At 41.5% G+C, this 27,397-nt stretch overlaps 1 protein-coding gene across 1 annotated transcript in view; it reads right to left on the reverse strand.

The window, feature by feature from the left end:
* The window catches only part of TLL1 (tolloid like 1), a 136,698-nt gene that overhangs the window by 21,548 nt on the left and 87,753 nt on the right, over positions 1-27,397 (reverse strand). Inside the window, exons 6-16 of the mRNA XM_044296618.1 lie at positions 22,458-22,575; positions 19,038-19,216; positions 18,583-18,688; positions 14,922-15,046; positions 11,689-11,804; positions 10,235-10,337; positions 9,441-9,560; positions 8,590-8,735; positions 5,372-5,567; positions 1,921-2,046; positions 568-728 (exon numbers count right to left, since the gene is read on the reverse strand). Coding sequence (XP_044152553.1) covers positions 568-728; positions 1,921-2,046; positions 5,372-5,567; positions 8,590-8,735; positions 9,441-9,560; positions 10,235-10,337; positions 11,689-11,804; positions 14,922-15,046; positions 18,583-18,688; positions 19,038-19,216; positions 22,458-22,575 — 1,496 coding nt within the window. The remainder of the gene's footprint in view (positions 1-567; positions 729-1,920; positions 2,047-5,371; positions 5,568-8,589; positions 8,736-9,440; positions 9,561-10,234; positions 10,338-11,688; positions 11,805-14,921; positions 15,047-18,582; positions 18,689-19,037; positions 19,217-22,457; positions 22,576-27,397) is intronic.

Raw genomic sequence — 27,397 nt, forward strand, 5'->3', positions numbered from 1 at the left:
CCCTCATCTAGCTTTGAAAAACAGGAGCTAGGCAGATATTAGGCTACTTTCACACCTGCATTGTGCTGTCCGGTTTTGACTTTCAGCACAGGGTCTCAGCACAACGGTTCAGTTTTGCCCCATTTATTGTAAATGGGGAAAAAACTGAACAAACCAGAAAGGAGTGCACCAGAATGCGTTCTGTTCTGGTTTGTTGGGTTCCTATGCCAGACATAAAACAGCTGCAAGCATCACTTTTGTAAAAGTAGCCTTAGAAGGCGCCGTGCCAACTTATTTCACTTACATGGTCAGCACTGTGTAAGGAGCGTCTCAGACTACCACTGGAGGGAAGCAGTAGTCTGGAGCCATTTGCCCTATTGACAAAAAGTATCTGAGGTCTGGACTTGTATAAGTGACCTTATATAATAAATGACTGTCACACATCATCACTTTTGCCAGCCATGAGCCAAAAACCCAGGGAGCCATAACAGAGCGGTGAGGAGCAAGCTGGGCTTGAAATTTAAAAACTGCACAAAGCTAGCTAAACTATAATGCACTGAACTGCAGATGAGAATGAGAAATACTGACCTCATTACCCTCTAGTTCAAAGTATTCAAACTTCACCGATATCCTGTACTGTGAAGGTGCAACCACCTGCCACACACAGTTCTTATTAGGAGGATATTCCTTGGGCCAGGCTGGGGTAGTTATAGTTCCATTGAGTTTGGTTAACAATCCCCCACATGCAGCTGAAAGGAGAAATATGTAGAGATCTGGTCAGAAATGTAAAGCAGATTTATGACTTGGCTCATTTTAGTCAATGAATAAAAGAATATTAATTATAGCCCTGGTATGGAACAAATAAATAGCTTAAGATCATGGGTAACATGGCGGTACATCTGAGAAACATAACACTGATCCTCTTTAGATACCGGTTTTAGTCTTAAAGGGGTTGTCAAGGGGCATATTCTTTTAAACAGCAAAAAACTGGTTAAAAATAAATCTTTATTCCCCAATAACTTGCTTAGCACCAGTCCAAGCCATTTCTTGTATGTCTAGCCTATGAGCAGGCAGTGAAGAGCAGCAGGACCGGAAACTCCTCCGAATTCGGACAAGGAATCGGTGAGGGGAGTTATGAATATTGGTCATTATTAACCAACTACTTCCCTCTAACCTATTTCGGATCATAATGCTAAAGCTATAGCTGAAATATCCAAATAAGGATAAAAAATTATAGTTATATATGCATGGAACTTGTGACTGAACAGCACTGGAGAAAATAATGCTCTCTTTATACTGTACAGCACAGATTTGTCTTAAAGAGGACCTTTCACTGATTTTTACACTGTGAACTAAGTATACAGACATGTAGAGCGGCGCCCGGGGATCTCACTGCACTTACTATTATCCCCAGGCGCCACTCCGTTCTCCTGCTATTCCCTCCGGTATCTCCGCTCACTAAGTTATAGTAGGTGGAGATTTCAGTCCCAAAGTTATGGTAGGCGGAGTCTGCTCTTGTTCTGCTCTAGCGCTGGCCAATCGCAGCGCAGAGGTCACAGCCTGGGAGGTTATTTTCTCCCAGGCTGTGAGCTCTGCAATGCGATTGGCCAGCGCTACAGAAGAACAAGGGCAGACTCCGCCCACTTTAACTTAGTGAGCGGAGATACCGGAGGGCATAGCAGGAGAACGGAGCCGCGCCCGGGGATAATAGTAAGTGCAGTGAGACCCCTGGGCGCCGCTCTACATGTCTATATACTTAGTTCACAGTGTAAAAAAAAAACAAAAAAAAACTGTGAAAGGTCCTCTTTTAAGAGGAATAGAGAAAATACTTCAGCTCAATATTACTGAAAAACTACAGTGCACATTCAATACTCTTTTTATAAATCCATTCTATAAGAATTATTTGTAAAATAATTTGATTTCACATTTTCAGTGTGTTACCTTCACAGCTTTTCTTGTCTGGACCAAGCTCATAGCCGGGGTCACAAGAACATTTATAACTTCCCAGAGTGTTCACACAGCGTTGTTCACAACCCCCGTTGTCTGGTTTGGCACACTCATCTTCCTCTGTTTTAATAAAAGAACATTGTAGGTACTTAAAGCTCACTTCCAACCTCATAAGTAATGTTGCCAATCGTTCCCATATCCAGGTCCATAGGGCATAACCGAACTAGGTGCCAACAAAGACGAGATGTGCAAACAGTCTTGTCAGGGAAAGGATAGCAGGCATAGAGTGTAACAACCACCAAAAGAAAATGTGATTCAAGACAAAAGAGCTTAAAGGGGTTGTCTGAGTGTTTTATACTGATGACCCTGATCATCAGGATAGGTCATCAGTATCTGATTGGTAGGGGGTCCCTATCCCAGCACCCCCACCGATCAACTGTTTAAAGCGGTAGCAGCGCTCCGGTGATTGCAGCAGCCTCTTCCTAGGTGGGTGACGTCCAGTACATTGGTGATATGGCCTTGGTAAGCCGAGAGGAGGCTGCCGGGATCACCAGAGCACCATGGCCTCTTCAAACACCTGATTGGCGGGGTGCAGGGTGTCGGAACCCCCTTCCCCCTTATTACATACGGATGACCTATCCTGAGGAGATATAAAACCGACAACCACTTTAAAATCTGAGATCCATCACTGCATATATAGCACGATTAATAAATTCCCCCGATTAAAGAAATATTTAGCAAATTTAAAATTGGTTTACCATAATTTACCATAAAATTACTTTTTTTTTTCATGTGAAAGCAACGACCCCATGTTTTTCCGATTTAGTTGCATTACAACTTGGAATTCATTAAAATGGATTTGAAGGTGCAAAATATTTTTTACTGTGACAAAAAATTAAGACAAAAAAACAATGCACTTTAATGTGCATAAGTATTCACCTCCTGAAGTATTCACATGCTTTGTGGAGCCACCTTTTGCTGAAAATACAGATACAGATCTCTTGGGATGAATACTTTCACAAATCACTATCAATAAAACCCAGTAGGGTCATATGAAATATATTCTCTACAGAAGACTGTACAAAGGAGGACTTTTGATAAACTAGTGTAATCCCTTAGCGACCATCCATATGTGTTTTTACAGCGGTCACTAAGGGCCTTAGGCTGGGCCGATGCTTTTTTACAGTGGCCCAGTCTAAGCTCTGCAGGTCCCCGTGCAGCGGGGAGAGGCGTTACTGCTCTCACATGAGAGCCGTGGCCCTGCTCTAACTGCCTGGACCGACAGGAGTGCCGATGCGGGCTGTTTAACACTTGACATGCTGTGGGAAATGGCACGCGCTGCATGTAAAGTGCTGACAAAGGGAGCGGATTCCCTCCGTCTCCCATCGGCACCCTGCAAATGCTATCGCGGGGTGCCGAGGCGTGTGAAGGCTGCCTGGGGTCTCATGTAGGCCCCAAACCAGCCTTCAGTAATTTCCAGCAGGCTGCACCTCTCTGGAGCAGCCTGCTGGTCAATGTTAGAATAGCATTGCCATTAAAATGCAATCCACTATAGGGATAATGCATTGCATTTTAAAAGTAATAAAAAAAAAAAGCTGTCCGTTATAGTCCCCTTGTGGTTAAAGTTAAAAAAAATATGCCTTTTCAATTAGATAAATTGCAAAAAATAAAATAAAAAATCTTTCCCACATGTTTGGTATTGCAGTGTCCATAACGACCTGGACTACATAAATATCATGTAAATTATCCCCCAAGGTGATCGCCGTTAAAAAAAAAAAAAATATTGCTTATTCCTAGTTTCCACTGAAAAAAACAAAGCGCTATTTACTGCAAAATGATACCAGTGAAAAATGGTTGTCCCGAAAAAAAATTTTTTTATAAAAAAAAAAAAAGTCAAGCCCTCACACAACTTCATAGAAAGAAAAAATTAAAAGGTTATGGCTCTTGGAAAGCAGCAATGCAGAAACATTTTTTTCTTATTGCAAAAAAGTTGTAAAAATCGTACTGACCCATAGAATAAAAGATATGTTATTATACCGAAAAATGAACGGCGTAAAATTTATGATGTAAAAACGTAGAGGCAGTATTGCTGTTCTCCCCCTCCCCCCCCCAGAAAGTGTTAATAAAAGTTAATCAGAAAGTTATGTGTACCCCAAAATGGCACCATTACAACTTGCCCCACAAAAAACAAGCCCTCATAAAGCTATGTAGACTGCAAAATAAAAAAAAGTTATAGCTCTTGGAACTAGACTATGAAAAAAGGAAAACGCTTGGTCAGTAAAGGCCCAAAACAGGATGGTCACTAAGGGGTTAACAGGAAGGGGTGTGGTCCAACAAAAAAATATATATATTTAAAGCAACAGAATGATGCAAAAAGTGGTTCTGCTCATAGCAGACAGATTCCATTTTCTGCCCAAAATGATCCACATTTATCACGACAATCTTCAGTTTAAGGCCTCGTCCACATTTCCGTTTCTCATCGACTTGTGCCGTCTGCATTTTCCACGGACAGCACACGTGCTCCTTGATTTAAATGTGTCTGTTCACATTTAAGTGGGTCAGTAAAAAAAAATAAAAATCACGGAGAGATGCACTACTTTGAACCATGATGCGGACCGAGCACGCCCATTAAAGTCTATGAAATCATTGACAACACGGATGGCATCCTTGGTGCGTCTGATTTTCACTGAAGACAGATAAGATATTCTTTAGAAGTTAATTTTCAGCTGAGCAACGTCAGTGAGTTATGGATGAAACACGGATGGTAAAAACTGACACAGACCAACCACGGATCCTTCACGGATGAAACAAGTATGCTTTTTTCACGGACTTGACACTGACACGGAAATGTGGACGAGGCCTAAGGCTTTATGGACTGAAATGGACATGGCTCTGTGCATGAAATGCAGTTCCCATCCATCTGCTTTTTTTCACTCTCATGAACAGAAGTCTAATCCGTGATGCAGACAAGAATAAGACATGTTCAATAATTTGGGGGCAAACACAGGTATCCGCAAAAAATATGGATATGTGCATGGCCGCATAAAAATGACAGGGTCAGTGTGCCATCTGCAAAAAATGTGGCTAGCACTGGGATGAAAAATAAGACTGGGCATGAAACCTCAGCTTGATAAATAAATCTGCCTCAAAAGATTTTATGCTGCATTAATACAGAAATGCTGATGCAAGAACAGTCCTGGGGCCCTGAGATTACATAGTGCATGCAGAATTTGGTAACTAAGTGATGAAAAATACAAAGTGCAAAGTCTGCAAGCCATTCATGTCATATTAGCACCACTGTGCCAGGACTACAGGTTTGCTCTGTCTGCTAAACGCACATGAGGTTCCCAGGCATGAAAATGCTGCTGTGTCCAAAACTGCAGTGTCTGCAAAGTTTAGGTGCTATGCTACCCAGTAACAGCTTTTCAAGTAAATCTCTCTTTACCCTTTAAGAAGTTAGCAGCAAACCCTGCTTTATTCACAGTTGCATCGGAAACAAACTTCATCCACAGGGTATTAGAGGTAGTTCTGATATCATCCGGCTTGTCATAGCCACAGAAATGTCCAATGAGGGGGCTGTTTTCACTGCTGCCATCTCTTACTTCCAAGTAATCGTAAGCACAGGTGTCATGGCGCTCAATCTGCAAAATCAAAGAAACAATATGGTACTGTTAGCGGATAGGATTTCAGCACAAGTAACTACAAGTCAGAAGGGCATGAACCTTAAATGCGTTCTCTGTGAATTTCAAAAATAAAAAATTACTGAAAAAAACTTGAGGTTTTTTGAGACTTCTATACTGGTGACCTATATCCTCTGGATGTTTCCTGAGATTTATATACTGGTGACCTATATCCTCTGGATGTTTCCCGAGATTTATATACTGATGACCTATCTAGAGGATAGGTTATCAGTATCTGATCAGTGGGGCTCTGACGCCCAGGACCCCTGCTGATCAGCTGTTTGAGAAGGCAATGGGTCTGAGCGGCAATACCAAGCACAGCAGCTATCAAATGGATGGAACTGTGCTTGATGAGCAGGGAGTAACACCTCCATAATATGCCTTCAGCAGAAGGTGTCATGATGAATCCAACAGAAAACACCTTTGTCTGCCTCCATATAAAATCAGAAGCATAATACAGCCTGACCCTACAGACTTTGGGCTCATGCACACAACCGTATGTATTTTGCGGTCCGCAAAAAACGGATCCGCAAAAAATACGGATGACATCCGTGTGCATTCCGTATTTTGCGGAACGGAACAGCTGGCCCCTAATGGAACAGTACTATCCTTGTCCGTAATGCGGACAATAATAGGACATTTTTTTTTTTAGCAGAACAGAAATACGGACATACGTAAACTGAATGCACACGGAGTAACTTCGTTTTTTTTTTTTGCAGACCCATTGAAATGAATGGTTCTGCATACAGTCCACAAAAAAAAAAAAAAAAACGGAATAGACACAGAAAGAAAATAAGTTTGTGTGCATGAGCCCTTTAATGGATGCTATATTAGAGTTTTGTACAAATCTGAGGTCATCATTGGGGTAGGGTCCCGCTTAACAGCAGCCTCCAAGACCAGACTGAAAAAACAAACAAACACATCGATACGTATATCTGCAGAGTTTTCAAAGTGACTATTTAAAAATTCAGCATTAAATAGACTGATTATTAATGGCGACCCAGAACCTAAAACATTGTGTGGCCATTTTTAATCAATTGACAGTGAATTTCAATTTGAAAACTGCGCAGACTGGCATGTCCTTGTGGTTTTCAGCTGTGCAGTTGCCAGTTACGTGGGACCCTTTACTAACAGCTCTTACGTGATCTGTCCCGGACATCTGACAGTAGTTATACCATGTGAACAGGGCATTTATCACTGCTATGCTGTCTTGAAAACTTGGAAAACTGGCTAACAGCCCTTATAATGGCAGCACAAATGGTTTTCACTTGGCTTTTAAAGAAACAGATACAACTTGATGGGAGAGGACAATTTAAGGACATTTTGGGGCTTTGCATTGCCACAATTATGGCCAATCTTCCAAAAGGATTAAGATAGACATATACAGTATGCTGGCAATAATTAAAAGATAACGCTTTGGAAAAAATGACAGGCCTTTTCTTATCTGTCCAAGGCTAAAATTGGATTTATGCTCAGTCAATAAAAAATTTATTCTATCATTTATTTTAAAGCAATTCAGTCTGCAAAAACCGATTATGACTTCATGAACAGAATTTACTGTCAGGACCATATACATTTTAATTAAAATCTAGCACGTGTACATTCATTTCAAATCCATTTAATCCTCTAGAAAATGTATACTGTGAAAAAGGGCTTGCCCAAAGCTTGGCCTGTCAATTACAATTGGTCAGTCGAGAAAGAATTAAAGGATAACGGTCATATTTCTTTTCATTTGCTAGTTTATTAGAGCTAGGCATGTATACCCGAGTAAGGGTCCATTCACACGTCCGTGAAGGTGTCCGCATCCATTCCGAAAATTGCGGAACGCGTGCAGACCCATTCATTCTCTATGGGGCAGGAATAGATGCGGACAGCACACAGTGTGCTGTCCACATTTCTGAAGTGTGCCTCCGATCTTCTGGTCCACGGCTCAGTAAAAAATAGAACATGTCCTATTCTTGTCCGCAATTGTGAAAAGAATAGGCAGTTCTATGGGGGTGCCGGCCGGATGCATTGCGGATCTGCAATACACTCCGGACGTGTGAATGGAACATAATGCTACTTTCACACTTTCGTTTTGTGTGTATACGTCAGACTGAACCGTTCAGATAATACAACTGTCTGCATCTGTTCAGAACGGATTTGTTTGTATTAGCTTTAACATAGCCAAGATGGATCCGTCTTGAACACTATTGAAATTGAATGGGAGGACGTATCAGCTTTCTATTGTGCCAGTGAAAACCGATTCATCCCAATTGACTTACACTGTGTGCCAGGACGGATCTGTTTGGCTCAGTTTCAACAGACGGACACCAATACGCTGCAAGCATTCAGAGCAGATCCTTTTCCATTCAGAATGCATTAGAATGCAAACTAACCCGCTTTGGACCGCTTGTGAGAGCCCTGAACGGATCTCACAAACGGAAAGCCAAAACGAGAGAGTGTGAAAGTAGACTTAGTCTGTCAATGATTGCCAAAAGATATGTAATTACCTTATAATAACAGCTTTCATTAATGTCCCCTGTCCCTTTCCACTGCTCCCTTAAAAGACTGTTGCTATGGCTCATCTGTCTCCGGCTAGGAAGACAGAGGGGCGGTCCTTCACACTGCATGCCTGCATTAGGCTTCAGAGTGAGGAGGCTTGTCTCAGTAATCCAATCTGATTGGCTGGTAGGAAGCTGCTGGCTACAGTAAGTTTGTATGCGACCTGAGGGAATGCAGTTTTGACCTCAGAGAACTAGCAGAGGAGCCATCTTGAGAAGATCCTCATAATGTAGGATTCAAAACAGCTGTAACTAAGGGGGAAACTCAAGGAAAACAGTGGTAAATGAAGAAACTAAAGATTGTTTTACGCATAATGCTGCTGCAGCAGTAACATACGCTAAAAAAAAAATATTATATTTTTTTTAAAATATGACAGTTAGCCTTTAAAGATTTCTAAGAGCATTTATCTTCCCCCACCGCATAGTTCAGAAAACATTACCTCAAACGCCTGGAAGGTTAATCCAACATTGTAATTTTCTGCTACTGTTATTTTCCATATACATTCCTTCGATGGCCGGTAGTCATCTGGATAATTGGGAGACTGGATCTGCCCAGAATCTTTGTGGATCTCTCCACCACAAATTGCTGAAAAATCAAGTCAGTTTTGCATCACAATTGGTAATGAAAACCGGCAAGGAAAGGAGAACATTTTGTAAAAAGTCAACAAGCACCAATTGGTGAAGTAGCAAAGTGATCAGCGCACAGTTAAATGCAAATGTATCAGTTAAGAGAATGTTCAGACAGAAGACCATTTTTACCCATGCAGTTTGCATTATTGTCGCCAGCACATCCGTTTTTACACGAGGTGATAGGCTGACAACAGACCATGAATTTTATACCCATATAAAAGAAGCAGTCAACAAGAAACATGCTTCCTCACTTGTTTGTTCCATGTCTACATGGGGTGGTGATCAGGCATGAATGATCATTTGGGCAAAATCTGTGTTAGGCTACATATACAAGACAATGAAAAATGGACGTGTGACGGATTTTCTTTTTTTAAGTGCCGTCTGACATTTTAAGAACAATGATATTCACATGGCAGTTTTTTTCGACAGACAGTGCATAAGGGACGCCCAAAAAATAGAACATGTTCTATTGTGTCTGTTTTTCAGCCCCCACACAGTTGAAGGGAATATCTGAAAGGCATTAGTGAACAAAATATCCATTAAAAACAGACCATTTTGCCTTTAACCAATTTTTTTTTCCCACTGTCCTGTGAATGTAGCCTTACGGGGGTTGTCCAAGTTAAATACCCTGCAGCAAGAGCGAATGGTCTAATTTTCTTACCTTCATAAACTGCAGCAAACCCCTTCCCCACCCAATTACTACTGCTTCGGAACTCAATCCACATTCGGCTGTCTGTTGTTGTCGTCAAGACTTCTGAGAGTTTATCACCACAAAACCTGCCTAGAGGCAGAAATATATAAAAACAATACAAGAATAAATCTTACACTTAGGCTTTGTAGGCAGTGTAAATAAAAATCTGGATATATACGCTACTTTCTTATTTTTAATTATAAAAATAATTCACATATTTATGTCTACATGTTCTGACATACAACATGAAATGCCAGTGAGCCAGATAGATGTTACAGGACTTATTATGCCAGCAGGAAAGTATTCACACTGCATAATATAAACACAAAGAAGTGTGAAGACGAAATGAAAATATCTACAGCTCAATGTACTTTCATTTTCAGATATCCCCAGCACCAAGCTTGGAAACAGCTATTTAACAATCCATCTACGGCCAAAAAAGCCTAATCTCATACATGAAACTGCCAGCCTAAAAGTTCTGTCTCATCTCTACCTAAAGGGTTAAAATCTGAGGCTCCGAGTACAACAATCCCTTTTAGTATGGAAATTCTGATCATAGAAGTGTCTGAAATGATGTAGCCAAATAATTACTTCTTTTATGAATTATTAACATAAATACAATCATAAAAAATACTATTACTCAACTATTCAATTAATATGAAAAATGTACCCCGATAAGCAAGCAATAAAAGTTAATTGGGCAATTAATCTGCATATTGTAGTGTAATGCATGTACTACTATGAAGCAGGTACAGATGACCTACCCAGCAATGGAGATTTTCTCCAGTAGCCATCTCGGACTTCAATATAGTCATACCAGCACAGGCTGCTCTTGTAGACATCCATCGTTGTGAAATTTAAAACAATCTGTAAAATAATCAAAAAAAGTGTTAACATAGATATTAATAGTTCAACTTATACAACATTTGAAAATATTTGTTAAAAATAAAAACCTTTTAACTCTTAAGAGGAAAAAGGTTTATTAAAGTATTATGCACATCAGAACGGTCCATTCATTTTTCTAGCGAGATTCTCTGCTGCAGCCAAGCAGCTCAAACAGGATATCCCTACAAGTCTCTACAGTGGATATTCGGCCAATGTTTGTCAGATAAGTTAGCACTGAATTGGCCACATAAGCAAATTCTGCTACTGCACTGTGGCTTCAATTAATGTAATTTGTCATGCATCGCATTAACCTTGACAGAGCAATTTCTTGGCAAGTTATTTTGAGAACGTAGGAGATGGCTTGTCGGAGGTACAGTAAACAGCTATATCAGCAGCTAAGAAATATTAGAATCATACTTACGAAGAATGTGTGTCAATTGCCAACAGAAGAACTCAGTGAATATTTAAAAGCTCTCCTATGTGTTAATGCTACAAAACACGACGAACCCATGCAAATCTGAAGCCACTTTAAAGGCTCCATTACACTGGTAGATTTCCTGCCAGATGATTGCTAACGAGTGTTCGTAATACTAGTTAGCGATCATCAGTCAGTGTAATACTGCCGCCAATTACCCGATTAACTAGTAAACGTTTAAGCCTGTATTAGACCTAGTGATCATACAGGCGATTGTCGTGAGGGAAGCATTTCTTCCTGGCAATTGTCTGCTCGCTAGCAGAGGAGACCACTGCTATTACATGCAGCATGGGGGAGAAGCGATCTATATGCCATTGCTCGTCCCCATGCTGTCTAGTTATTTGCTGGCAGCAGATCGTGATTAGACAGCATCATCTAGCATGATTGCATGATGAATGAGTGTTTGCTTGTTCATCGGGTAATCGGCAGTAGTATTACACTGCCAGATGATAGTCAATGAGTGTTCATAATCTGCCAGTGTAATACAGCCTACATTGTGTATCATGAAAGGTGACTGAAAAATCAGTACATCCGGCAGTGAATACAGCACTTAATATTTTCAACTTGCATTTTTTTTTTTTTCAAAAAAATATTACATCTGTATTCCAAATACTTTATAACAGGTAGTTTGAATAGATCACTGGCAGGCTGGAGAAGCAGCACTTTTCCTGTCCAGCTTCTTCTCTAGTGCACTCCCAATCAGTACAAACAAAAAGCGCTTTGAGTGTAAGTTATGGGAGAAGCTACTGGTCAGGCCTCTTCAGGGTCCAATACCCCGGCTACCGAAGCAGTCTGCGCCGACACCCACAGAGATAACCAAGATGGTCGTTGTGCCTATAGTGGCTGCTTTCCCTCTACCTTTTCGCCTGGGGTCACGGAAATTCTCCAAATGCAATGAGTATAAGAAGGGTAGCCATTTGGAAATCCAGGAGATGAAAAATTGCCTGTAGAATCTTGTAATGTTTCTCCACATGCTGAAAAACACGCAAGACATAGTCATCGCATCATTCATAGAAGATGTAATCACCAAGCACCAGTGATTTCATACAAAACATTGCAACCCTTTCATAATAAAGTTTGGAAGTGAAGAGGACTTGAAATTGTAATGGAGCAGCATTCGCAGAGCACATGCAGCATTTCTGGCCTAGGTGCAGATTGCTGGTAACACTATCCACCCTGCTGTTCTAGCCAAAGTAAGCATATCATTGTGTGACATGTTCATCTGGGCATTTATAAATGAACGAACATGGCACACTACAGTATTCTGGGAACAGGCGCCAACAGTCACTGCCCATTTACACTGAACTCTATTCTTCACAGGTACCTAAAATGTTATCCTGAACGAGGCAGCCAATTTAATCTCTCGTCACTTGCCACTCATTTTAATGGCTGCCCTGTTCCATTCCCATGCTCCTAAAGAGGACCTGTAACCTCTCCTGACAGGTCTGTTATAACAACTACTGGTAATTACATCCCCCATGTAATACTGTAATTGACTATGCTGTATCACTCGTTTATTATTCCTTCTAGACGTTATGAATGAATAACTAGCAGGTCCAGATGGATGTTACCAGTAGAGGCTGTGTCCCTTCCCACACTATCCAATTAGTGCTTCCAGTGTCACAGACTGTGCAGGGACACAACTGGTGACACCAATCTGGACCTTCATTGCAAACCGCTAGTAATTCATAACTTGTAGAAGAGGAATAAAAGGAATGGTACAAAATAGAATCATAAGAATAGATGCAACAGAATTATTATAACAGGGTGCAAGTAGTTGCTATAACAGACATGTCCTCTAGGTCTTCCATTGACCTACACTACTCTGACTGGGCATTGTGAAAGGATCATTGTTTTCCTATGGAACTTCCTTTACGGTCATCCTCACTTGCAGTGTTGCAGCTTTTGGTAACAGACATTTTTGGTGTGTAAACTGCTATCCCGACAGCACAACACTGCATAAAAACATCCCTGCTATCTAGCCAATTCTGATGAGGAAGTTGAAAGCATTGGGTCACATTTACTATTGCAAGTACCGTGTGTGTCTGGTACACATGCCTTACACCACACACAAAGGGAGCCTGTCACCTCCATATGACCATATGCAGTGCTTACATTTCCCTATAGCACACCTATACATGAATGTTATGGTACCTTTGTCTTTGTACTTGCAGAAGCTGGAAAAACAAACTTTGATTGATATGCAAATGAGCACGCGCAAGTGCCCAGGTGCGGCGTTCACTGTGTTGGTGCCCAGGCTGCCCTGTCTCTTTTCATTGTTCCCCCGCCGCAGCCTCTGCTTATGCCCGCCCTCCTATTCCCTTGCGTCATCCTAAGGTCTGGCCGAGATCCCGCGAACGTGCACTGCCTCGCCGGGCCAGAGCATGCGCACTGCGATGCCCATTGTGGGCATTGCATCGCTTTAACTACTGCGCATGCACAGGCAAACGCCACATTGCCGGTGGTTTTGCGTCGTTCGCCGAAGCATGCAGAGTAGTTAAAGCGATGCCGTGCCAACAATGGCCATCACAGTGCACATGCTCCGCCTGGCGAGGCAGTGCACAGTCGCGGGATCTCAGCCGGACCTTAGGATGACACAAGGGAATAGGAGGGCGGGCATATGCAGAGGCTGGGGCACAAAGAAAAAAGGCAGGGCAGCCTGGGCACCAACACAGTGAACGCCGCCCCTGGGCACTTGCGAGTGCTCATTTGCATATCAAAGTTCGTTTTTTCCAGCTTCTGCAAGTGTAAAGACAAAAGGTACCATTACATTCATGTATAGGTGTGCTATAGGACAATGTAAGCGCTGTATATAGCCATATGGAGGTGACAGACTCCCTTTAAGGGGTTTACGACACTTTCCAGTGTGCTTAACAAGAGGGCATGGATTAGCAGAAATTGGATGTAGCTTAACATGAAAAGAAACATGGCTCACATTGCATAACTGCGCCAGAATTTGGGCAAAAAGTTCTGGCACAAAGTCAGTCAACTAATAAGTGGCAAATTTAGACTACACAGTCTGAAGGTGCACCAGACGTATCATTGAGGATCATCCACTGTAACATCTAGCAATAAAATATTAGAGTGAAGTCTAAGCATGCAATATCTAAATCTTAGACAGTGTCTCCGCCACATTTTTTTTTAAAAACACATGCAAGATTTTAAGGTGCTAAAAACACGCTGCATGCAATTACTTGGCTTGGAACAAGTTTGGGGGAAAGTGCATAACAGGGTATTGACATTTATGGCACCTATCTCCTAGGTCTGTGTCCCAAATGATGAGGCAGCCACTAGCCATGGCATCCAGGCTGAGAGGGGGAAACTGCCAAAAACCATCTGAGCCATGACTTTCATAGAAAAAGAAAAAGATGCAAATATGATATCCCGTTCTGGATATCCCAGGGGTGGGATCCATATCTATCAGACATTATGAAATATCCACAGGATATGATCATAAATGTCTTAAATGGGAATACTCCTTCAACCATAGCTGATTAAGCATCCTATTGAAGTAAATTGGCTTCAAGATTATTTCATGCCAACATTCATTTAGCTAAATCTATGTAGTAATTTAACACAAAAGTAAATAATAGGATGATAAACCTTATTACTAGCTGTAAATCTAGTAAATCCTAACACAAGTCACCGTGCCTGTGGTGGAAAAATAACTCCATCCAGTGGGAAACAAGTTGCATCTCATCTAAAGCATGGCTCGTATACTGTTTGGTAAGCTTTGTGTATAGGTTTCGCTTAGTTACTCTATTTACTGGAACAGGATTGTATTTGTTTTGGAGAAACACCAGAACGATACTAATGGGTGGTATCAACTTTACTGAAATACGGTTCTATGGGTTTAGATAAAAGGTCCTGCAAGTAGAATCCTGCAGCCTTGTAGAGTGGGGGGGGGGGGGGGGGGAGAAAGCCGATAGGTTAAATGCTAGGAAAGGTTATACGCTTTAAAGACAAGTTGGTTTGGCTGACTGTGCTGGAACCCCTGCGCATGCAGCCAATTTATATTCATTCACTTTTGAACTCTGGAAACATTGGAAAAAAGCTTCTGAATAAAACATGTTTGCTATTCAGTTTTGTACCTGGACATCTATACAGCTTCCTTGCCTGTGCAATGTCTCCTACACTGAGTCGTGTGCGCTGCCCAATAGAAGGTCGCAAACCATTTTCATCTCGGGAGGGAAGAATTGTATCCAAAAACATACCCCTAAAATATAATACACAAAAACAAAGAATCATCAGTTCTATTACACGTCTAGCTCTCCTGCTTAAACAGCTGAGATTTAAGCAAAACCCATTAGGCATACAATTTCCACCCTTTTTTTGAGATTGGCAAAAAATGTCATATCATTCACCAAAAGCAAAAAAAAATAAAAATCTAAATAGTGATTTCACTTTTGTATGTATTTTATTTGCACATCACTAATAGCTGTGTAACGGTCACCTGAGCTCCCAAGATGCACTGCTCTTTGGTAACACTTAACTCAAATGTCAGTAAAGGGAATAAAAGCTGTCCTCTTCAGACAAGAGCGTGGCTACAAAGAGCAGCTCTTCCTCTGGAGGGTGCAGAACATACATGCATTACACAGAGTCCGTTCAATTCAATGGAAACTATTTGGGGAATACAATATATCCTTATGGACTACACCTTAAACACTTCATACCTGTGGTGGAGCTGCAAGGCAATGAAACATTTACTGCTAGATTCCCCCACCCACTACAGATGGTCACGGCCAGCTGTATTTGTCCACAATGGTCAAACCCTTTAATAGGGTTGTCCCATCTAGCTGTTTACACTGACAAGACTGAGCACAGGCCTCAGGTGGCCATGCTTACAGAAACAGCTGGGCGGGCCAGCATTGTACAGAATGGGAGTTACAAAAACAGTACAGCAGAACAACCTACATGGTTTTGTAGCTCCCATTCACTATAATGCGAGTTATGGAAACAGCGGAGCTCCAGACCTCTGTTTCAATAAGCCTGGCCATCTGGGGCCGATGCTTAGTCTCATCTCGCTGTTGAAACTAGATGAGACAACTCCTTTAAAATGGTTTCGGTCATCAGAAAGGATGTTATGTAGCTGACTGACATTAGCGATGGGCTAATATCAGCAGTACATAACAGTATGTTTTCTAGGTCTCTGCCTGTCACCATTTTCTTAAACATTTTAAATATGCTAGTGAGCCTACTAAACCTTTGGGACGCCCAGGTCCAGTTGATTGACTGGAGAATTCTCTTCGTCCAGTAAATCCCGCACCGTCCCGTTTAGTATTCGGTGCAGGCGCAGTGAGTTTAGGACACGCTCGGAGCGCTTCCTTCACTCACTGTACCGAATAATATACGGGATGGAGCCTGCGCAGTGAGTGAAGCCAGCGCAGGCGTAGTGAGTGAGGCCTGCAGCAGGAGCGTGTCCTTCACTCACTGCACCTGCGCCGAATACTAAACAGGACGGAGCGGGATTTACTGGACGAAGAGGAGAAATCACCAATCAACTGGACTTGGGCGTGCAAAAGGGTGCGTAGACAGAGCCTCTAGGTGCTGAAGCAACGCCCTCATCGCACCTAGAGGTTCAGTAGCATATTATAAACGTCTTTATTTTCAGAGAGCAGCAGCAGGGAGTTATAAAGCATACTGTTATGTACTGCTGACATTAGCACATCGCTAATGTCCGTCAGCTACATAACGTAATTTCTGATTACAGAAACTCTTTAAAAGGGGCTTTCTGAGACAAATACTGACGACCAATCTTCCGGATAATCAGTATCTGATTGGGTATCGGACTCCCACCAATCAGCTGTTTGAGAAGGCGCCGGTGCCATGGCCTTCTCACAGCTTGCGCCATTGAAATGAATGGGGCTCAGCTGCGATACCAAATACTGCTGCTATATAATGTATGGTTCTGTGCCTGGTGAGCAAAGAGAAGGCTGTGGCGCTCATAGGAGCATTGGTGTTGTCTCAAACAGCTGATTGGCAGGGGTCCTGGGTGTCTGACTCCTGTTGATCAGATACTGACGACCTATACAGAGGATAGGTAGTCAGTATTTAAATCTCGGAAAACCCTTGTAAACTATGCAGTTCAAGTATGGTCATCTAGAATGTGCATTGAATTTATCACATGCTGAAGCAGTCAACCAATTTATGTTAAGAACACTTGCTTATTGCCCACTTAACATAAAATTAAAGAGATATTCCAGTTTAAAAAAAAAGTTATCCACTATCCTTGCTGCAGAGAATGGGGGCCCAAGACTCCGTGGAGCCCTCCTCCAAAATAGATGGAGCAGCTGGTCAGAATGAGCACCATCTCTGGCAATCATATAAAAATTAATGGAGCGGTAGAGCACATTCCAAACAGCCTTTGTCCATTTCAGGGGGGCTCCATGGGATATGGGCCCCCGTTCTCATGATCGGTGTGGGTTCCAGCAGTAGGACCCCCACAGATCCAATAGTTAGGTCCCTGTCCTGTGGAGAGGAGCTAACTTTTTCTAACTCAAATACCTCTTCAATTAAAACAGGCAATTCCACATAAAAACTAACATTAATGAGCTTTATCCCAGTAGGTAACAAAATGTAATCAGAGGGTTGCTCTGCCCTTTACAACACAGCCTAGTTAACACTATATATATGGTCTGGCTGGTCTGAACTAATTTGCCTACTTTTTCCATGGCAGATCGACTGAAAGTAACTCTTCAGTGAGAAACCGTATCCTTTGTGTGAACTTATGTCTCATCAGTTTGCATACATTAACATATAGCACACTGAGTAATACTCAGCATATGACAGATCTCACTGACGACTTGTAGATTAACTAAATAATATACTATGTGGATTTAGTGTTTATGCATGATAAAACTCATTATACAACACCTCACATGCTGACACTGGTAGGGTACAGAGAGCAGAAGAATAACCCAAACTTTACTTTTCTAAAAACATTTAGCCATATATTCACGGGCTTCTATTGTTGCCTCCGAGAACACCAACCATGTAAAGTAATGACGTATAGAACCATAAAATGCTATTGCCCCTCTTGAAATAGTCTGTATGAAAAGAACCTACTTAAAGGGGATCTGTCAACAGATAGTTTTAATATATGCAAATGAGCCTCTAGGAGTAACAGGGGTGTTGCCGTTACACCTAGAGGCTCCACATTCTCTGCAACGGCTGCTCCCTCTGCCCTTTGATTGACATGCCCAGGTGTGATTAGGTTTAAATTGCCTGGTCCTGACAAAGTGCAGAGGGTGCCTGCAGTTAGAGTGAAAGCAGAGCCCCTAGGTGTAATGGCAACGCCACCATTGCTCCTAGAGGCTCATTTGCATATATTAAAAACTTATATTTCCCCAGCAGTGTGGGCAAATATGGATGGGACCAACACAGATGTCTTTAGCTGCCAAGTGCACCAAGTTGGTCAGTTTCATAGGTACCAAGATGCCCTTTAAAAATTACTTCCCCATAAAGAAACGTAAATTGATGGCAAAGGTTTATTACATGAATATTTAGAAGAGCGAGCCTGCTGTTGACCAGTACAGTACAAAGGGACATTGGCTACTCAATGTCACATCAGCCCCTCTGACACCTCTTTAGGCCAAGTCCTAGGACCTTGTCAGTCCAAGGTCAGTAATAGCTGAAACACCACAGGCTGTTTACACAGTGATGAATATTAGGCAAGACTGAAACAACTTAAAAGAACCAGGTTTAAAAAAAAAATTGAATTAAAAGTCAAAAATTATAACCTGAGTTTCCAACCTTGAGAAGGTGTTCCGTGCATAATGCATGATGCTCTCAAAATCATATGGCTCTCCTTGTGAGTTCACTTCTCCGGGTTCCATTTTCAGAAAGTTGTACTCCTGGCCTACAAAATAAAATGATATGCATCATGTACAATCATGCCATTAACATCAGACCCCAGGTAGCCTTCTTACACATCGGCACCCTGCTATCGCATTTGCAGGATGCCGATGGGAGACCGAGGGAGTCCGCTCCCTCTGTCAGCACTTTACAAGCGGCGGGTGCCATTGCCCGCGGCATGTAAAGTGTTAAACAGCCTAGATCAGCACCCCTGCCAGTCCATGCAGAGCTGACCGCCGTATAAAGGTGTATAGGTGGTCACAAAGGTTTTAATAAGAAAGGCAGTGGAGCTAGTTTACATTAAAAAAAATAAAAAATGCATCAATGTGGCACTTTTAACTAAGAAGAATTACCTGGTTGAATATTTTCCCTGATAATAGTCACATGATCATCTCGGTCCGGTCGGGTGTGCTCATGCCAAAAGCCTATCACATGACCTAGTTCATGAACCACAATTCCAAACTTATCACAGTTTTTGCCAATTGATATTGCTTGAGGGCCATTTCCCCTTCGACCCACATAAGAACAGCACCTGAAATACATTAAAGATAACCTTAACACCCAGTGGCAACAACAGATCTCCACTCAATTACCAACTTCTTTCTCTGATTGAAAAGGAGTTACGTTTATTAATAGACCAAGCACTTGAATCATTTATTACATGTCACATCTGCTACACGCAATGATTTCCACTGTATCATAGCAACCACAATTCTGAGAACACGGTGCCATGTATTCATGTTTTACTAAAAATACAATTTGTGATATTTAATTATTTATCCTTATCTCAATTGTTGAATTGTATCCGGACATCTGGTCACAAAGACCTTGAAACCTTTTTGGTTGCACTTGGACCAGTGGGGTAATACAAGTTGCGAGGTGTGGCCTCCATAGATCAGGCTTGCCTTGGTTTTGCAGCACATTCAACATATGCCTAAAAGTATTGATATCTGTGGAATCTGGAGGCTTAAGTCAACATCCTGAACCCTTTGTAAGTCATGTTCCTCAAACGATTTCTAAAAAATTTTACAGAACAGAAGGGTGTACTTTCCTGCTAAAAGACCACTGCCATTACGGAATACCATTGACATGAAGAGCTCAACTTGACCTGTGACAATGTTCAGACAGGTGGTATGTGTCAAAGTAATATCCATATGAATGCCAAGACCCAAGGTTTTCCTGCAGAACATTGTTCAGAGCATCTCACTGCCTCTGTTGGCTTGCCTTTTGACCCGAGGGCATCTTGGCACCATCTTTCACAGGTAAGCAATGTACATGCACCCAGTTATTTCCAAGATGTAAAATAAACTAATTCATCAGACTAGGCCACCTTCCATTATTCCACGGCAAGTTCTGATACTTATGTGACCACTGCATATGCTCTTAATGGTAGACAGGAGTAAAAATAAAATACTTTTTGTCAAAACAGCTACCAGATGAATGTCCATTCAGTGACCATCGCTTGGTTGGCTAGGTGTGTCTGACCCATATCACTGTACAACTTCTGACAGAATTTTAGTCTGGTTTCATTTCTCACTGGTCAACGTGGGCACTCTGGCCAGTCTGTGATTACACAGTGTTATATGCAAACTGTGATGCACAGTTCTTTCCATCATAGCAAGCAATAACTTTTTCAGCAGTTTGTGCTAAAGTAGTTCTTGACATGACTGATGCCATTTTACTGGTTTCCCTCCTTGGATCACTTTTAATAGGTTCAACAAGACCTATCATTTTGGATAAACTTTGACCAAGTCATCCAATTACCACAACAGCTCTTCAACGTCAAGGTCTGCTAACTTGCTGCCCAATATATCTCACCTCTAGATAGGTGCCACTGTCACCAGGTAATCAACGTTATTCACTTCACCTGTCAGGGGCTTTAATGTTATGCCTGATTTGTACATGGACTTGATTAGCTATTCCATGGTTAGAAGTTCTTATTTTGATTAATCTTTTGATATATTATTACACTATTGTGTGATATAACCAAGAGCACTCAACTGAGAGGGCAAAAACTCAACATATTCTGCAATTAACTGAAATGATAAGGCTAGTTTCACACTAGCGCAGGGTTTCTCAACTCCGGTCCTCGGGACCCACCTACCAGTCTGGATTTGAGAATATCTCACAGAATGAATACCTGTGGTAAGTCCTGATGCATTGACACTAATTATATCACCTGCTCAATACTAAGGAAATCCTGAAAACATGACTGGTAGGTGGGTCCCGAGGACCGGAGTTGAGAAACCCTGCACTAGCGTTAATATCTTCCATCAGGCTGTTCCGACAGGGGAACAGCCTGCCAGAGTCCATCGCATCCGGAATAGCTGGATACTGCCTGCACCGCCGAAGCCCACTGACTATAATGGGACGTGGCAGGGATCTGGCCTATTTCCTGCATTAGTGTTGGAAGTCTACTGAATAAAAACTAGCCTAACACAAAATAAGGGAGCAAATTATACATTTGGAATTTCTGACTATTCTTACATTTTCCAGAATCTCACTGGATTTGACTACATAAACAATACTCCTCTTAATCTAGACCATATTTTTAGCGAAAGCTTTTTAGTTCCCTCGTACCCTGTGTACACTGGCTCTCTTTTCCTAGATAAAGAGGACCACCACTCTAGAAGACAATTTGAAGTGTGAAGTTGCAGAGCTATAAGGAACTGGTCAGGTTGACGGTAGGAAGAACTGTTATGCCATGTGATTTTTTTTTTTTTTTACTCAAACCATGAGAAAGGAACAATTTCTGCCAATTTAAAACCTTTATTTAAAGCAACTATGTGGTCAAATGTTTACAAGAAGAAAGTTTAAAGCATCTTACATCAAGATTTTTTTCTCTTTACCTCTGGTCTGAGATTTACTGCTTAAGCTCCTAAAGATGTATTACAATGTGTAGAATCACACTACTGGTATTTACTGATAAAGATCATTTGGATTTCAACTTATTTATGGAGGAGTTTGTACAATATCATGCACTTAAGTAAAAATCTGAAAATTACACTTCCACATTCTTAATCCATATTCTTAACCTTTTTACCTGCATTCAATAATTCACACAGTAATATCGGTGTAAAATATGAGCTTTAACAGACCATGCTTAATGTGCCTCTAACAGTGGAGATAGTAATAAGCAAATATCTTTCTGGCAATACCAACCTCCTGGCCTGACTCAATCACATACACGAGTTAGTGATTACATGCATTTATTCTATTTAGATTCCATTGCAAATATACATGCCGCATCTGCTGGATGACAAACTACAGTGCAACTATAAAACATGTCCTGGGATGAAGTCTCCATAATCCTTAGTTAAGGTGTAAACACTTTACAATATACAGTCCCCACAACAAATCATAACTTTAAAGAGGTTTTCTGGGCTTTTTAATATTAATGACCTATCCTCAGGATAGGCTATCAATATCAGATCAGCGGGGGTGCCATGTGTAGGACCCCTGCCGATCTGATACTGATGACCTATACTGATGATCGGTCATCAATGTTAAAAATCCCAGACAACTATTTGTCTATGCAAAGGGAGGTCACTGGTGACATAAGATAATGAATAAGATAATTGGAAAGAGCAAGAGCAAGGGAATCACACAGGCTTGGAACATGGGGCACCCATTAGGTGCAGGAACATCATATCAAGTGCATTTTTACTTGTGCGAGTATCCAAGGTTGCAAGGGCTTAGATGTCTGTGAAGAGGGCCTTTTATTAACCAATACAAAAAGACCTACAAATTGTACATCATGTCATCTTCCTTACCCACAAGGTCTATATGTAAACACAATGTAGCTTTCCTCATCCGTGCGCTCTATGAAGGTAACACAGGTGTGTTTCTCCCAGTGTCTCATGGCCTGCTTGAACATGGCTCTCTGGCTTCCTAGAGAAAATGCAACAGGAAATGAAAAACAGCAATGCCAGGATATGTACCTACACTGCGGAGGACGCACATGGCTGAAACCACATCGATATGCTGTGCGTGGGATTTTCAAAGAGCCACATGGTTATGCTATTGAGACTGCAGTTTGGCAAGCAAAATTGCGTGGACAATTAAGATATTGAAAACCTCACTCGCTGCATGTGGGTATAAATTTGGCTTCATGCAACCACCGCAACGTTGAAATATACGCTCAGACCAGCTGTGCTTTAAGCCAGGGTTCGTACGCAAGACAAGACAGTTGTAGCCGTTTTCTCGTCATATTTGGTTACCCAAACTATTAGGAACAGTATAAACTGGCACAGGATGCAATAACAGCTTCGAAGTGCTGACTGATTAGTTGTGGAGTGACGGGGAGTTCAGGCAATGGGAGAGCAAAATGCTTTGTTGAAGGAGCATAGCGCTGGGATAAGTGTAAGGTAAGTAATCAATCACCACAGTTACGTGACTATTCTATGGTTGTCATATGACTGGCACAATGTTCTGTGCAACTATGTACAGTGGGAAGACTGGGAAAGGCAATTCCATTTGGCACTTCAATGTAGCCAGCACTATGGTGCTGGACATCTGCAAGTAGGCCCAAGTATAGGAGGTAGTCTGCTGTGAGCAGGGCAGTTTTAAAAATTACATGGAGTTTAATCATGTTTCTAGGAATGGAAACTTCAAGATCACAGGCCCCCATTTAGTGTCAGACTGGGGTACCTAGGGCACACCAGTAAAATTTATTTTGGGGGCCCACCATACAGATACATTCAAATATTCCCTGCTCAGACAGTAGCAAGATGCTACCAGATAATTGAATATGGAAGTCCTTGCAGCAACTTCGAGAAGATACCTATCTTTTCCTCTGGGGAAAAGAGGATACTGGCTAGTTCCTCTATACCTAGTCATCTCAGCTCTGATTGTGTCTATAATAATAAACTGGGGGGGGGTTCTTTAAGAATCTATCAAGTTTTCTATATGTACATAGACCGGTTGAGGTGCTGTACATTGAATATATGTATTTAGTGCAGTAAGTCTACTGTGTTATGTGCCACTTGTGCAGGGTCTGGAAGACCAGGGGACCACTGGGGGATTCCCCTGTACCCCTGTGGGCCAGTCAGCACCCATTTATTAAGACTGGCATACACCACAATGAATTTGGCACATCTTAGACTGTCCACGAGACAGAAAATGAAATCTACACGTGCAATCAGATGTGTACTAAATGCAGTGCTCCAGACAAAAAAAATAAAAAATCAAGGAGCATAACCTGAAAAATTTAGGAGCCAAATTTAAAATTTGGCGCCAAATTTAAAGTACATAATTACGGTATAATTAAAAAATTAAAACAATAAAGATGTGTCTTACCTTGTGTAGTTGCCCATTTGTCTCTCCTTTTGATTCATTCTTCTAACCCCATCAATCTTGAGGCCGACCGTCCTTCATTACACCCCCTCACTGTTCCTCCATTAAAACCCCCACCTACTCTCATCCATATGGCTACTGTAAGTGTTCCAATAAAATAAAAATATATAATGCTTAGGAGCATGAGGTTTCCTAGGCTACAGCACACACAGTTAAAGGGGTTGTGCACCAATTTCTATGAACTCTCAGACTAGCCAGATTCGCATTGCTGATCATGCTTCCTTGATCCCTAGGTGATGGGCCTTTTCTTATTCGCTTCTAGGCCTCCGCTGCTCGTCTTAAAAGTTTTCATAGAGTAACCTCTTAATGCCGCTGCAGCCAATCACTGGCCACAGTGGAGATCTACTCCCCTTACATTCACAAGACCATTTATCATAATACAAGGGAATCAGTGGTCAGTTATTGGCTGTAACAGCATCAAACAGGAAGTTTCCATGAAGGGACTCGAGACAAGAAACTGGGGCTGTGCAGCAAACGAGCCGGGATCCTGCATTGGGGATCAGGTACGTATGCTCACCAACAAAGGTCCTGGCAGTCTCCGATATTAGTGTATACAAACCGTTTAAGGAGTTAATTTTTTAAGGGGGTTTCAAACCAGTATTCTTCTATATACAAAGTTACATAGTTAATACGGTTGAAAAAAATACATACGTCCAAGTACAACCAAGGGATAGGTGGGGGATGAGCATTCCAAAAGGGTTTTCATAAGCATTAATGTTTTTTACTTTTAAGAATTTGTCTAAACTCTTTTTGAAATGGTCTACTATTCCTGCTGTGACCACATCTATTTTCAAGACTAAATAAATTCAATTCTTTTAATCCTTCATAACCAAGACCCTCCATTCCCCTTATCAGTTTAGTCGCTCTCCTTTTTTTCCAGCTGCAGTGCGTCCTTTCTATGTACTGGTGCCCAGAACTGAACTGCATATTCCAGATGAGGCTGCACCAACGCTTTGTAAAGTGGTAATATTAGATCTCTGCCCAGTGTGTCCATGCCTCGTTTAATGCATTACAATATCCTGGTAGCCTTAGAAGCAGCTGATTGACATTGTATGCTGTTATTTAATCTACCATCCACAAGGACACCCAAATCCTTCTCTATAAGTGACTCTCCCAGTGCTACATCACCTAGGACATATGAAGCACAGAGATTACTACCAAGATGCATAGCTTTACATTTGTCCACATTGAACCTCATTTGCCAAGTTGATGCCCAATCACTCCGTGTTCAAGTCAGCTTGTAGTTTATGGACATCTTCCATAGACTGTACAGTACTACACAGCTTAGTGTCATCTACAAAAATAGATATGGTGCTATTAATCCCCTCCTCAATATCATTGATAAATAAAGGGCACAGCACTGAACCTTAGGGTGGGACCATTCCGAATAGGAATCATTGACCACAACTTTCTGGACACTGTCCTTCAGCCAGTTTTCAATCCAATTACAAACTATACTTCCAAGCCTATAGACCTTACTTTACCTATTAAGCGTCTATGAGGGACAGTATCAAAAGCCTTTGCAAAATTAAGAAACACTACATCCAAAGACGCCCCTCTGTCCAAGCTACTACTCACCTCTTCAAAAAAACGAATCAGGTTAAGTCTGACAACTTCTGTCCTTGGTAAACCCATGCTGTTATCACATATTATTTATAGTCTTATATTCCTTCCTGTATATATAGTCCCTTGAGTCCTTCGAACATTTTTCCCACAACAGAAGTTAAGCTAACTGGTCTATAATTACCTGTGGAGGACCTTGATCCTTTTTTGAATATGGGCACAACGTTTGCCTTGCGCCAATCAATTGGCACTGTACCTAGAGAATCTTTAAAAATTATAAAAAAACAGTGGCACAGCAATGACTGAACTGAGCTCTAAGCACTCTTGGATATAATCTATCGGGACCCAGAGCCTTGTTAACATTTACCTTATTTAACTTCTCTTGGACCATATTTACAGTTCGCCAATTGAGTATATCACTGGATGTACCAACAGCCCTGGCGCCACAGTTACCAGCTCCTTTCTTCTTTTTTTGTATATACAGAGCTAAAAAAAAAAACATTTAGTAACTCTGCCTTTTCCTTATCTTCAGTGACTCTTCTTCCCCCCCCCCCCTTACCATTATTTAGTGGACCTACCTGCTCAGACCCAGTTATTTTTTTTTGCTCTTTTTTTGCTAACTGCTGTTAGTTTAGTATTTTTGCTAATTTTATCTCCTTTTTACCGATTTTATAAAGCCCTTTGTAATCTTCGAACACTACAGCTGACCCCTCAGATTTGTATTTTTTTTAACGCTTTTTCTTTTATTGCCCTTTTTACAGTAGCTGTAAGCCATGGGAGTGTTTAATTTTATCCGTTTATAATTTGTTACTCAGAAGGATACATTTTTTTGTGCAATTACTCAATGTGGATTTGAAGCTCTCCCACTTATCCTTCGTATTATTTTGTGACAGTAGCTGCTCCCAGTCTTTGCCCTGAAATGCTGCCCTCAACCCAGGGAAATTAGCCTTTTTGAAATTCAGTGTCTGTTCTGCCTGACAGTTTGCTTTTTATAGTTTAGGGGGAATATAATTATATTGGTCACTATTACCTAGTGTTTCTCAAACAGTAAAATTACCAACAAGCTCTGCATCATTAGAAATTACCAGATCCAACAGAGCATCGCCCCTAGTGGGAGCTTCTACAAACTGGCCCATAAAATAGTCCTGCAGCAAATTGAGGAATCTTTTCCCCTTTGCGGTTGAGAAAGAACCATGACCCCAGTCAATATCTGAGAAGTTAAAATCTCCCATTATGACCACTGTACTAGCCTGTGCCATCCGTTTTATTTGGTTATGCAGTTGTGTTTCTCTCTTCTGTGATGTTAGGGGGGTCTATAGATTACACCAAGTGTTCTTTTTTCAGTGTATATCCCCTTGAACTCCCACCCATAAGGTTTCCGCATCCTCACCATCCGCACCCACAATTGCCTCTTTCACACTTGTCCTCAGATCACTTCTCACATACAGGCGCACACCACTACCTTTTCTATTGACCCGGTCTTTCCTAAATAGTGTATAACCCTCAATATTAACAGCCCAGTCATGCGAAGAGTCCATGTCTCTGGCCACACCAACTACATCTATGTGTTCTTCCAGTACCATAGCGTCCAGCTCCCTCATTTTTCTACCTAGACTTCTGGCATTTGTAAAAATACATTTTAAAATTACTATTACCTTTAAAGTCAATATCCGGGATTTTTTGGTTACCTTGGTTGATTTTTGTATGTAACAGGTTCTTTTTACCAGCAGTTCTATTTTTCATAAGTGTATAGTTATGCCCAGTCTTCTCCCTATTTTCCTTGCCAACCCCAGCC

The sequence above is a fragment of the Bufo gargarizans genome, chromosome 1 (genome assembly GCF_014858855.1).
Source record: "Bufo gargarizans isolate SCDJY-AF-19 chromosome 1, ASM1485885v1, whole genome shotgun sequence".
Classification (NCBI taxonomy): Eukaryota; Metazoa; Chordata; class Amphibia; order Anura; family Bufonidae; genus Bufo; species Bufo gargarizans.